This window comes from Zootoca vivipara, chromosome 3, assembly GCF_963506605.1.
Source record: "Zootoca vivipara chromosome 3, rZooViv1.1, whole genome shotgun sequence".
Taxonomy (NCBI): Eukaryota; Metazoa; Chordata; class Lepidosauria; order Squamata; family Lacertidae; genus Zootoca; species Zootoca vivipara.
In genome coordinates, this window is record NC_083278.1 from 86,598,543 (window position 1) to 86,612,759 (window position 14,217).

Below are 14,217 nucleotides of genomic sequence, written 5' to 3' on the forward strand. Positions count from 1 at the left end.
AAGGGGATGTGAAACATACAGTATTATACCCTCTGTTGACCCTAACTTGGGGGGGGGGGACTCCCAAGCACAAATGTTGCACTAGTTGGTGCAAACTGAACAAATTTACATATCTTGTGTACAACCGACTGCACACTATCACCAGTTTGAAGGACAAAGACACTTTTATCCACTCTAGTACTGCCAAGCACAACAGAAAACTAAATGCTAGATAATCTGCAGCCACCCCCATGCTATGGTACCTGGGAAGACACATAACGTGACTTAAATCAACACCGCATACAAGCCTAGCAAAGCTGCTCAAAACATGTGGGAGGAAATGTACCTTGACAAATTATTACAGAGTTCAGGAGGTGAGAGTGGAAGATCCAGAGTGCCAGTGGCATATGATAGACATTAGGAGCGAATATAAGCAGCACCTGCAAAGCTAATTTAATAATAGGGCAAGTGTAACATTTTCTTTAAGTTTCATCACGTCATTCTTTGTTGTTGTTGTTGGCATCCGTCTGTCTCTGTTGTTGTTGTTGTTTTATATTTATCTATACCCCGCCTTTCCCCCTGATAGGGACTCAAGGCTGCTTACAGATAAAACTAGAACAACTAAAAAGAGAACTGTGCTTCATGTGAATAGAAATTGTTCTGTTCCACGTTTCACATGTACAGAAACGTTTTTTTGTTTTGCTGCCTCTCAAGATTAACTTGGTTTTTTTTGTTTCTTTCACCGCAGTCTTTTGTAAATTATGGTGAAACTGTTTATCCATTTGAATGCTATTTCCATCTGTTGCAGGGCAATAGCTTCTTCAATCTCTCTCTCTTTCGTAGTAGCAGTAAGACTCTGGTATCAGCTACCCACATTTCATGCATGCCAGATGGTATGGAGGTGAACTGCCATCTCCTTCCCTTGCCCTCAAGTTGCTGTAAATTAGTTTATAATTGTGCTCCCCCCCCACTCCTTTTCCATAAAGAAACTCTCAACACAACTTCTCTTTACATTTATAACATTATGCAGTTAATCCTGTTGTTGTTGTTGTTTTTAATGGTGATCTGTATCTTGTTTGCATATTCTGCAGCATGATTTTTAAAACTCTTATGAAATTGCACCCCAGTTGTAAGTTGACTAAATCTTTCACATACACATTTTGGCTTCTGGACTGGCACGTGTGCAATTAGCACTTACACTTTGCATGCTTCTTCCTGAACTTGTTTGTGCGCGCACACACACACTTCTTTCCTCCTGGCCCTACTTCCTGCGTACACCTTATTTCCTCTTTTATTTTTATTTGGCAAATATAACATTAAACATCCTCAGCTCACATTAGCACATCATTTCTCTCTCTCTCTCTCTCTCTCTCTCACACACACACACACACACACACACACACACCAGACACACACAGAGTCCATATGTCCAAATAAATATCCAAATTAGATTGACAATTAGAAGATATACATTCAAATGTAGAAAGGGCAGGAGCTCTTCAGACCACTGAACAGTGGGAGCTGGGTGTTTTATACCTCATGGCTGGAAGGATAGTTTCTTTGCAACCATAAGGGTTTGTAGGATCACACCTTTTCTATTTCGGTTGATATCCAGCCTGTGGTAACTGCACTGACAGCAGTCAAGAGCTTTCAGCACTTCTTGTGGAGGTCACTGCACACAGAGAGATGACTTTGTAGACCTTTAACCAATAGAGTGGTTTGTGCCCCTTTCCACAGATATCCAGTTTGGTTTTTAAACTATGATTTTATTTATTTATTTATTTAAAATCTTCTCCTTGAAAGCAAAAGTATCTTCAAACAATTCCATATGACATACCAATATAATGAGACATGGTAGGAAAGATACAGAGTTTGCGTATCATTTTGACAGTTCCACTCTCCGCTGTTGTCATTCTCTTAATCATTTCTTTTATTTCGTCTCAGGTACATTTAACTGCAAATGTAGTATCTCTGATAAAGCAGATCAGAGTATTCCTGTTTTAAGGCAACCATGACAAATCTGAGTCTATGTTTTCAGCAATGGTGATGGAGGATATAACATGTGCATCACTCCCTCGTTTCTTATTGATATTCCTGTTGCATTTATTTTTTTTTATTCTGCAGTCTACCCTTTTGCTCCTAGACAGTACCATTGGGTTCCAACAGCCAGTTTGAGGCAGGGAATTGGGGGGGGGTACATTGATTTTTACTGTGTTCCATCCCTCAAGATGATAGTAGAGTGCAGTGTGGCATATTTTGTTTTACATACCAAGCCAATGTTGTGAGCAACGGCATAATTTGCCCAAGGCTTTGTCTCTGTTAATGGTTCCCACAGGTCCAAGAACGGGTGGGGGATACAATGACTCTATAAAACACTACCTTGAATCTTCCTGACTCTTACAGAAAATTATGAACACAAGAAGTGGCCAATATTATGCTGTTGCAAAAAAAGGCGGGGTATATTGCATGCAAGACATTGTAAACAGAGGTATCATTTTATTCTGTTTTGGTTAGGACCTCTATTAGAAGATTGGTGAGCTAGTTTCTGCAAGTTACAAAAAATCAGAGCTTTGTGTAAACAAGGAAAGGAAGAAGAAACACATTGTGCTTAGCTCTGATTAAGCCTAGTGGACAACGGGGTCGTCTAAGCATTGGGTTCATTTTGTGTCAAGCAACACATATGTGAACATTCAGGGAACTGGTGGCAAATTGTTTACACCGTCGGACAATGAGGAAATTTGCACGGCATCCTTCTGGATTCCCCTTCTGCAGAATGTTCAAAAGGAGCTAGCTTGTTTGTACAGCTAGATCCCATTTGCATTTCTATGATACAGTCAGGTGTCTTTGTGATAACGTCAATAGTGTTTCTTGAGTCTGTTTTAGGTCAAGGGAAGTTTTGAATTGCTGGGAAGTGGGCTGCTTTGTTTTTGACGTATTACAGTTTTGTTATTCTATGGTTACTCAGGTTCTTCAACCTCCACCATTCAGAGGAATAATTGGAGTTCAGAAGCTGCCAATGCCTCTATCCAGATTGTGACATTCAGAGCTATTCCCTCCCCCCCCCCTTTACTTGCTTTAGGGATGCTTGGCATAGAATTTGTATTAAGAAATGCCTGGGATTTTGGCAACTTTATTCATAATAATCATTGTAATAAAGCAAAGGATATAATTTACAGCTACCTTCTCTCCAGAAATTTACCCAGAAGGGCATGATAGGAAATAGAAATATTAATCTGTAGAATAACTCTTCTACACAAAAAGAAAGGGAGGCTACTGTCTGCTCAAATTTAAATTTTAGCCTAGCAAGTGAGCAGTAGTGGAGGACATTTGCTCTTCTTATTCAATAACAAGATGCAGATTATCATGAAACTATTTGAATTTATTAAACTTGGGAGTAAACGTGACATTCTCTGTCCATTATTGGAACAATAGAGGATTCTTAACCTAAACCTTTTAAAAATGTTCAGTTAATGCACTCATCAGTTCCAGAACATACAAAAAATATTCTGATTTTAAGTTACTTTAAAATGCCATGTTTTTTCTCAAAAACCTGAATTAACTGATCCCCGTAAGATCAACTCTGACTGCCTCTGGCAGCCCTGCTCTGCTACTTACCTGAAAGCAGGTTTTAGTTTATGACCAGCTGCAGTACCGTGTTTCCCCTTTTTTAATACATAGTCAAAAAGTAAGCCAGGGCAGGGTTTTTAAGCATTTGAGACATATAAGGCATACCCTGAAAATAAGCCATACTTCAGTGCCACGCGGAGCAAGACCACCAAGTGCCCCAGCCAGCTAGTGGGACCCAGCACGGCGGCCGCTACAGGAGGTGGAAGCCTGCCCGGTCGGGTCAGTGCCTGGAAGCGGCTGCGCAGCAGCCGATAAAGCGTGCAGCAGCTGCACGGAGCACCGAGGGCACAAGCCAGCAGGACCCAGCTCCTGCAATGCCGGCTGCGGCAGGAGGAGGAAGCCTGCCGGGTCAGGTCGGCGCCCGGAAGCGGCGGCGACTGCAGCGCTAACAAAGCGCGAAGCAGCGCCGCACGGAGCACCAAGGGCACGAGCGGCAGGAGGAAAGAGAGAGGGGCTCGTTACTTGCGGCACTTTAAGAGAAACGATCTCCACATTCCGAGCCTCCCTTTTGCGCGTGCGGGCGTGTTAAAGCCCCAATCGGTTCACTCCCTGCTTCCTCCTCGCCATCTGTCCCTTTCACACATTGCCTCGGCCCCGCAGACCCCTCCCTGGGCATCTTCCCCTAAGTGCGGTGCTGCTTCGTGCTTTGTCAACGCTGCAGCCACCACCGCTTCCGACAAAGCGCAAAGCAGCGCCGCACTCTGTGTGTGTGTGTGTGTGTGTGTGCACGTCCGTCTCTGTGCGCGCGCACGTCTCTCTCCCCTTGCGTCTCTCTCTGTCTCTCTGTCTCTGTGCGCACGCACGTCTCTCTCTCCCCTTGCGTCTCTCTCTGTCTCTCTCTGTGTGCGTGCGCGTCTCTCTGTGTGTGTGTGTGTTTGCGCGCGCGTCTCTCCCCCCCCCCCCGTGTGCACGTCTGTCTCTCTGTGTTTGCGCGCGCGTATCTCTCCCCCCCCCCCCCGTGTGCACATCTCTCTCTCTCTCTCTCTCTCTCTCTCTCTCTCTCTCTCTCTCTCTCTCTCTCTCTCTTTCTCTCATGCTTTTGGAAGCATAAAGTGGCTCCAGTTGGGTGTACATTTGCCCAATGGGGAAGGTAATGGTATCTTCCTGGGCAATGCTGCTTACAGATGTTCTACGGCCATAGGGTGGTTCAGAATGGCTTCACCTTCTGGCTTTTTAAAAAACTGACATCCCCTCCCCGTCTCGTTTTGCCAACAGACCCACTGCAAATCTGGAGGAGGAGTGGCTCTGGTGGGCTCTGAATAATCTCTCTCTCTCTCCCTTTCTCCTGGAGGAGGATCTGGTGTGTAGGACTTACAAACCTTCAGAGACCCAGCTCTTGGGGGGGGGGACTTTTGGACACCACGCTTTGCCTCCCCTCTGATTGGGAACATTCTGGCATCGCAGGAGGTGGCCAAGCGGGTGGTGTCACTTCCGCGCCGCCCCCCGCAAGACTTGGCAATAAGATATAGTGATAGGCGCAGTTCTGGAGGGCACCAAGGAAGAGGCGAGGCTGGACACTGCGCCTCCAAGCAACAGCTCCAGCCCCGCCGGCAGCAGCCTTAAGACAGCCCTGGATAAATGTACTGTAGATTGCTTTACCATACCGGTACTTATGTGGTAATAAAAAAATAAGACACCACCTGTCTTTTTTTGAGGAAAAAAAGTTATAAGACGGTGTCTTAAAAAAGGGGAAACACGGTATTTATTATCTCCATTGGCTGCTCTACTAAGTATCTGTGCCCTATTATCATGGATGAATCCAATTAACCCAGAAACGTGACAATCAAAGATGCTCTACCACCTTACACTGAAGCAAATGGTATGACAGACAATGGCAGGCATGTCCATTTCTTGAGGTTCTTTGGAGGGGAGCACATTTTTCATGCTGATTGCTGCAAAATACTGCTCTGCTTAGTTTAAAAGAATTCGAGTTCTTATATCTGGGCTGAGGGAGACAGGAGAGAGAGCCATTGTCAGTGATACTTAGCTGCCTGCAAAATCTATTTCATTGGGAATGGTAACAGATTCCGTGACAAAACACCAATAAAGAATCACAATAAAGAGTGGCTGGGGTATAAATAATAGGGAAACTCAGTGAGAGTAAGATTGAAGTGTGCAAACTGGTCATGGTTCAAGACCTGAGAGACATATGCTGTTTCTTTTTCTTTTTTTAATGAACAGGAGTAGAGCCCTCTGATGTAGCAAGGAGATCCCTTATACATTATTTGGAGCTGAGAGATCGTGCTGCTAGACTTGATCTGAGGCAGGCACCGGTGTTACACAAGGAGATTTTTAACTGAGAAAAGTTCTTAATAATAATAATAATTTTGTTCTTTACTAACTTCAACCCTTTTCTTTCCTCCACTAGGGCTCATTTCAGAACATTTGTCCCTCAGTTCCAGGAGGCAGCATTTGCCAATGGAAAACTCTAAGATCATAAAAGGGGGAGACAACCTCATCCTGCAAGGATGCCAAACAGAGTCTTATGTCATTGCCTGTCAACAAATTGCAAGATGGCTTCCCGCAAGTAGTTTGGACTTCAGTCTCTTGGTGTGTTTTGCCTCTGGGGTGCTGTTGTGATCACCACAGATTGAATTTACTCTTCTCTACATATATATAATGAGGACCTTGGCTGACTAAACATTTTTTTGCTATATTTTGCTCATTTTTCCTACATGCAATCACATTTCTTATTTTATCTGTGTGACCGAAATTAAAAAGAATTTGCATAGATATGTGCCCCCCCCAGTGATGCCTTATTTATGTTTTTTTTTTCCTATGCCAGTGTTTCAGGCTTTCCTGTGAACTTTTCTGTGATGAATTTCAACTTTTTGACATATTAGAAGTAAACAGAAAATAGCTGAGCAATAAGTCTTGTTGTTAGATGAAGCACTGCCATATTATGCCTTTGTAATTATTTGTATTCGAGATTTATCTCCAATTAAGTCTGAAAGAACAAAACAAAGAGAAACATTTTAATTGCTACAGAAGGGAGTATGATGGCATATAACTCTTAGTGCTTCTAACTGGAAGTCCCCCATGTTGTAGAATTCTGCTTTGTACTCTTGTTATCAGTACCAAATCTGAGATGAGCTATCTTGTCACTATTACCAACAAATGTCTACCATTTGAATACCAGTAGTGTCTAAAAATTAAATGTGTAAGTTATGATGAATTCACATTTCACGGCACAGCTCTGATGAGAAACGCAAATGCCACTGTTGAAACAGGCTTTAACGTCAACAGTGTCATTAGTACCTTTAATAATTTATAATGCATAGTCTTTCAACCTAAAATGTATGGTTTAGTTCACATCTAGATGACTTTATGAGAAAACATAGTTGGATGCATCATTCTTTCTTATACAGGAATTGTACATTCAGTGTCTGAGCCATTTGTTGTTCCTTTCCTGTGATGCATTCCGGGAGGCCGCTTGTCTGACTAGCCGTGGACTAACTTCCCATATTTTGTAAATAGCTCAGGGTGCTTTCCAACAGGGAATCAAACGTTCGTAAATAGTATGTGGAAAACATACTTTAGTTCCATTGTGATTCACAGAACAAAACTGAATAATTTCTGCTGTTGTATCCAGAACACCTCAAGTTGCCTAGTATGACACTATACCTTGAAATGTAACTAACATTATAGGGTTGTATCTAAGTCATACTTTGAATGGCTGCTTAGTGGGATAGAACCCATAAAACATCATTCTTAGAATGTTAGTGGACAGTACTCTTTATTATTACAACCCAATTACTTTGTCCCAGGTCAGCAGGCCTCTTTCTGCAGGCATTGTGTGCACAAGGGAATCTTGCTGCTTGATCCACCAGGCTTTGTCCCTACTGCCCATTAGTAGAGATAGAGCCTGCTTCCCCTTGCCATTGCTCTACCAGGATTTGTACTTTAAGGCTCCCAATTGTGCATTAGTGCTGTCTAACAGAAGATATTGTTAGCTGACGAAAACAAAAATATGCCATTTTTCCATTGTAAACCGTGCCCAAAGCAGATTGAAATAAAAAAAATTAAAATGCGGAACGGAACATTAAAAAAAAAAAGCACCAGCAAATTCAAACAAGACAACGTCAACAATTCCAAAATCATAGGATAAATGATTACAATGAAGCAATCTAGACTTAATGTGGGACAAATTCAGAACAAAATTAACAGACAGGTAAAATAAATGCTAACCCACATAACTATGCATTCCAAGGGGCTGGCTAAAATACAATTTGGAGCGGGCAAGGTCTTCTTACCAGACTAGGTCTGCTTTCCCCATCCTGGTGCCCTCCAAGTGTTCTGGCTTACCATTCCCATCACCCCTAACAGCTGGTTGTGTTACCTGGGACTGATGGGAATTGTAGTCCCAAGTATCTGAAGGACTTCCACGGTCCAGAGCAGCCTTGTTTAAATACAGCTCAGAGGGCAGAGGTCTTCTCGCCCAGGCTAGGTGGCTTACAGGGCCTTCTACCTCCACACCAGCAAGTTGGGCTCAAATCTTTTGAGGCATGTGCACACAAGGCCAATTTTCCTACATCGTACACGAATCCTGCATGTAGTCAACATTCTATTGAAGTTGCTTCTAGGTAGGATTGGTCAGTGTTGGCCAATAACGGTCAATTACATGGTCAAATATTCAAATATATAGGGGTGGGTTTTTTTAAAAAAAAAGTTAGAAAAAGACAATGCTGAACATAAAAAATTGTCATCTAGAACTCAAAAGTCCATTTCTTCCCAGAAGCTTTCCAGGGTACCATATAAGATCACAAAGAGACCCTTGCTTCCCATAGCAAGTGCAGTGGACTAGTTCCATGTAGGAAATGTGTTTTGTGATTTGCTCCAGTGCAACTTTAGTCCCATCGTGGCCTATGCTTAGAACTTACCAAAGTGAGCAAGGTTACATCTTCCTTCTGGTTCAGTTCCATCAGTGATGGATCAGTGTCTAAAAACAAGTTGGCATTATTGTTGTTGTTTAGTCCGACTTCGTGACCCCATGGACCAGAGCATGCCAGGCACTCCTGTCTTCCACTGCTTCCCGCATTTTGGTCAAACTCATGTTCGTAGCTTCGAGAACACTGTCCAACCATCTCGTCCTCTGCCATCCCCTTCTCCTTGTGCCCTCAATCTTTCCCAACATCAGGGTCTTTTCCAGGGAGTTGGCACGGCCAAGCATTAATGAGCATTTAAGAAACCACAAATTGGCAGGTTCTCAGTTCTATGCATGCATAGAATCGGATGAATAATAAGTGTGAGAAGCTAATCACCTCCATCTGCTTCTTTGCAAAATAAACTGTCTCACTTGTAAACTGCAGGTGCCAGCAAGCATGCTTCTACATTTATTCTTTTCTCCTTTTAGTGACACCATTCAGCCACTCGTTTATTACTGCGAAGATAGACAACCTTCTCCCAAACTATTGCATCATCACTTTTTCATAGCTGGTTTACGGTGGGGTTTTTTTAATAAAAAAAAACACCCCTAAAGTACTTCTATTCCAGATGCAGCTACTCACTTATTACCTTCGCTTCTGTTTTCCGATGAACCTGACAACAGTGTGTGTGAAAGGGAAATCTTGTCGGTTCACTTCTGCCATGTAATTTCTTTTCATTAAATTAGTACTGTGGGCTCCACTATTGATGCACACATGTCTTTACTTTTTCTGACTAGGCTGCCCTCCTCTTTCCCAAAGCCTGGTGAAAGGGAAGTTTTGGCTTATGGCTATAAAAACCAGAAGCCTATTGTTAGCATGTGGGAACTTGATCATACACAGCCTCTGCTGATCAAGTTTATCACTAGTAATAGGTCATGGGGGGGAAATGCTTTTATTGTTATTAACCGGAAGAGCTATAAGATGCTTTGACATGTGTGCCAATATTCCTCTTATACTTTATATTTACATGGATGCATAAAAAAGAAAAAGACTTGCAGGAAAATAAATTGGACTGGTTTCAAATCACCCTTGAGCCATGAAGCTATTGCGGTCCCCTTCAGAAGTCACTATCTCTAAGCCTAACCTCCTTCAAAGGCTTGTGAAACTAGAAATTGAGGTGACTCGGCTATTCTGAGCAGTCAGAAGGATGCAAATATAGGAGATACATATTGCTAAATGTACATTATGAGCCCAAACATATGTGGTGTGGTGGTGGCAGAGCACTGTACAGGATTGGATCTGCTGCAGAGACCAAAAGATTGGCAGGAAGTTTCTATGCCATGCCCCCTCCCTCTCTTGGTTCAATTTTTGAATACCTTCTTGCTGGATTTGTAACCCGATTTCACAAGTTTGAGAATGATCTACATGCTTGATTTATCTCTTGTCATTAAAATCGTATATTTCCATGCAGGGATCCGATTGCAATTCCTCTCATTCACCTTGTTTGTTGAAAGGATACCAACGTTGTCAATTCCCCACCCCCACCCCCAGGTGAGGACAATAATGAAAGAGAAAACTCAGTGTGCATATTGTTGTTTCCAGCTTTGCCAGTGAAAACAAACTGCACACATTGTTTCATCTATGAGTGGATGGTATGTGACGAGCACCTCCAAAGTTGGCACCCCAGGTCCCATCTCCCCCTAAATCTAAGCCTGCCTAGGATGGAGCAGTTTATAAAATGGGCTGGTGGCAGCTGATCCCTCTGAGCTCGTCCATACTTCCAATTGACCTGCACCTAGAAAGCACGAGCCCAAGCAGTCTTCCGCTTGATTCATGCTTTCTAGGCACAGGTCTGAGTGGTTTCACCCTTACCCTGCTCCTTTCCCAGAGGAAACCTGCTCTTCAGTGCTAAATCGGAGCAGACGTCTAACTAGAGAAAACCCGAATTGCTGTTTGCCCCTGGGGGGAAACAGCAGGACAAGAGAAAGCCCTTTCTTTGCTGTGTTCCTCATCCCATCCCCCAACTACACCCAAGTACCATACTTTTCCGTGTATAACACGCCCACTATTTGGGGGAACTCCAATTTCAGAAAATGGCCCACAGTTGTTGAGCTTTTGGGGGGGGGAGGATTGCCCAGGGTTGTTGAGCTTTTTTTGGAGGGGGGAGTGCAGTAAATCACTAACCTGACGATTGCAATTGCTCGCGCCATTCGCTAACAATGCTCGTGTCTGCTACAAGTGTCTGCCCAATCGCCAACAGCGGAAGTAAATAGCAAGCCTAACTGCCACAGCGGCAGCCAATCCTCTGCGGCCCTTGACACAGCAGCCAATCACACACCCATTTCCCACAGCCAATACAAAGAAACCCTTGCCTCAGCCACCAATCACACTACAAATCGCCAGTGACAATCTGCAGCTCGCAGCTGCAACCAATCACCCGTCACCCCTACCCATGTATAAGACGCTCCCCGTTTTTTAAACCTTTCTCTCTCTTTTTGAGTAAAAAAACCCTAGTCTTATATACGGAAAAGTACAGTAATTCTTACAGTGGAGAGAGAAAAGCAGAAAAGTTTCAAGCAGTTGTTTTCTTGTGAAAAAAGCGCAGGCTACTGGAGGATCAGTTCCTCCTCCCTCCCAGCCTTGTGGCTCCTGCTCCCCATCCCTGTTCTACAGACAATCAACAGGATGCAGGTTGGCTGCTGTTGCCGTCACATCTCGCCGTGCCTTGTGCTGCAAGGCCTTTGGGGCTTATGAAGCCTCCCGTTCACCTGTGTTCACACGCGCCACTCTTTTCCACCACCAAACAGCAGTTTTATTTGCCCAGCAACTAATTGTGGAGAAGGCATGTGGGCAAGAGGGGAAGCCAAGTTCAATTGCTGAGCGTAATGTTTGAAGTGTCAAAAAAATGGACAATGAAAGCAGGCATAGAATATTTAGCGGGTGCCCCGCTGATTTGCCGAGGCCACCATCCAAACCCTCAAATGAGTCCCCGGCACCGCTTAAAAAGAAATAAAACATCTAAATGTGAGGGCTTTCATAAGTCAATAAAGAATAGACGCCATCTTAAATAGCTGGAAAGGAAGCAAGTGCTTAATTGCAGGTGCCTTCAGAATAAATAGAGAGCAAAAGTCTAACATTATTCACGCGGGTAGCTCTCTTGAGCGCACTTGTTTCCAGAACTGGCTGAAGAATTAATGCGTTCTTGTTGAATAAATGTCCTTTGCAAGCCACCTGCAGCGAAAATTGATCTCTGGGTCGCTACATGTTTTCATCAAAGTGTATTGAAGCCGTAATGTTTCCACCTGTGCGGATTGCAAAGCCGTGCCAATGAAATGCAGAGCTCTGGTGTTCTGCTCCAACTGTGCAGAGCTGTAAAAGTCCTCGAATTGCAGTGCGACAAGTCATTTCTGCAAACTGGTTAAGTCTGCCAGTGAGCCAGGATACCTTTGTCGTGCCTCTGGATCTGTTCATGACAATTCGAGCTGGATTTCAGTTTGACATGTTGTTTCTTTTCACCCACCATCCCCTACAGCTAAAAGATTGTTAATAATTGCCTTGAAAAAGAAAAAAAACACATTGGGGGTTTGTGTGTCTGGAAAGATTGCAGTGCTAGCTTGCATAAGGTATCTTATTAACACATCTACAGCTAGGACTCCTGTTTATCTCACTGGGGAGGGAAGGTTAGGTCTATGGTGAGTGTTTTGGTGCAACAACAGTTAATGCCACCTGTGCTGAATATGATGACATGTCCAGCTTAGCAGTTGCTGGCACGGGGATTTTAATCCAGAACATGGGGGTTGTGGTTGACCAGTGCTCTGAGTCACTGCTCGTAAAATGCTACATGTAGAAAATGCTCCGTCCAGAAATGCCTTGAAATTTGCCTCTGTGGATATAGGTCGTGGTGTAGTCAATAGGAAAAGTTGTCACATTCATGGGCCAATCCCCATTAGGTTACATTTAGAAAACAAACCAGTCCCATCAGTGGTGGAATATGGCTGGCAGTTGGCAAAGGGTGGTCTTATTCGGTTGGTTCACTTTTATCCCACACTTCCTCCCAAAAGGTTATACTGTGCCACATCCCCCAAAGTTGCATAAATGGTTCTTCCACCTCCTCATTTTATCCTCACAACAGCTTTGTGTGGTAGAATCATAGAGTTGGAAGAGACCACAAGGGCCATCCAGTCCAACCCCCTGCCAAGCAGGAAACACCATCAAAGCATTCCTGACAGATGGCTGTCAAGCCTCCACTTAAAGACCTCCAAAGAAGGTAGGCAGGGCTGCAGGTAAATGGTCAAGGGTGGTTCAGAGTTCAGCAGGGATTTGAACTTCTGTCTCCCTGGGCTGGGGTTCAAAATGTTCAAATGACACCCAAATATGCCCCACATCTTTGTAGAGAAAAGGTTTACTGCATTTGATTGTTTTATTTTTTTATGGCAGAATTAAAACAATGCAGGCATTGGGGGAAATAGTACAAACTTTAGAAGAGACTCTGGGCAGTGGTCAATCTAGTCCAGCATCCTGTTCTCACAATGGCCAAACAGACCTTTATGGGAAGCACACATGCAGGACCTTAGCGCACTAGAACTTTCTCCCTCTTTCAGTTTCTGGCAGCTGACATTCAGAAACTTGCTGCCCCCAACAGCATGGGGCATGTAGAACATGTAGATGTAGAACATATCATTGGGTTAGTAGCCAGGTTCTGTTAGAGTGGGAAACACGCCTTTGACTTCATGGTCGCTATCCAGTAGGTGCCTGCAACTCAGGCATATATGCCAGAATATACCTCGCGTTGGAGGAATAATTGCATTTTCCCTGCAGCAGCTGCAGCTGCAACATAGGTTTAGATCCTGGGGAAACCGGTTTCCTTACAACTGCCATGTTCTGTAGAGGAAAGAGTTTGGATTCCCTTGATGCAGTAGAGATGCTGATTTGAGAAATATCATCTGAGGCATGGCTCAGTGGTAAAACCTCCGCTTTGCATGCAGAAGGTCCCAGGTTCAATCCCCAGCATCTCCAGGAATGGCTGGGAGAGAGGCACCCTGGAGAGTCACTGTCAATCAGTCTGTCCAGCTCAAGACATCGACACTAATGTTCTGGCTACACTTCTAGTGGTGCAAGGCAGCATTATCAGAAAAGCCTCATCTGAAAAGACCTCACACTATCTCTCTGCATCTTCCGCTTGCCTTGGGTGCCCCATCCCAGTTTCCCTTAACCTGCTGATGAACCAGGGAAACGGGGTGGCATTTTCTGGTTTCAGCAAGAACAAGGTGAGTATTGAGTAAAAAGGAGACGTCTTCCTGCCGAGCACTAACAGTACTTCTAGCCAACAAGGAAAAAAGACATCTTTATTCTAATGGGGTCAGGTGGCTTAACAGGGCAATTTCCACATGGTGGTGGATTATATAATTATACGCCGGGCCTTGGCGTGTCTGGCTGTAATAGCACCTTGGACTGGTTTTGATAAATGACTCACCCTGTGCGTGAGCCTAATTATGGGCTACTTGAAGGTAAAAGCAAAGTAACTGGATCTTCCTGTGCAACTTCCAATGGAGTGGCATTTATTGCCATGCAGACTGGCCACTGCAGAGCTATATAAACATCTGGTTATGTAGATGGAGCACAAAGGAGAATGTAAAACATAATGAAATTAAAAATTACTTCGTCAATGAACTGAAGCACCGGATTTGCCAACTTCAACGTCAGTCTACCAAGTTCCATTTCCTGTGTGTGGTGCTAGTTAGCCAAT

General features: G+C 43.9%; 1 protein-coding gene across 1 annotated transcript in view; it reads left to right on the forward strand.

Moving 5' to 3' along the window:
• The window catches only part of BABAM2 (BRISC and BRCA1 A complex member 2), a 132,229-nt gene extending 122,286 nt beyond the window's left edge, over positions 1-9,943 (forward strand). Inside the window, exon 12 of the mRNA XM_035111504.2 lies at positions 5,975-9,943. Within this exon, the coding sequence (XP_034967395.1) occupies positions 5,975-6,038 (64 nt within the window). The 3' untranslated portion in view covers positions 6,039-9,943. The remainder of the gene's footprint in view (positions 1-5,974) is intronic.
• Positions 9,944-14,217: the final 4,274 nt, after the last annotated feature.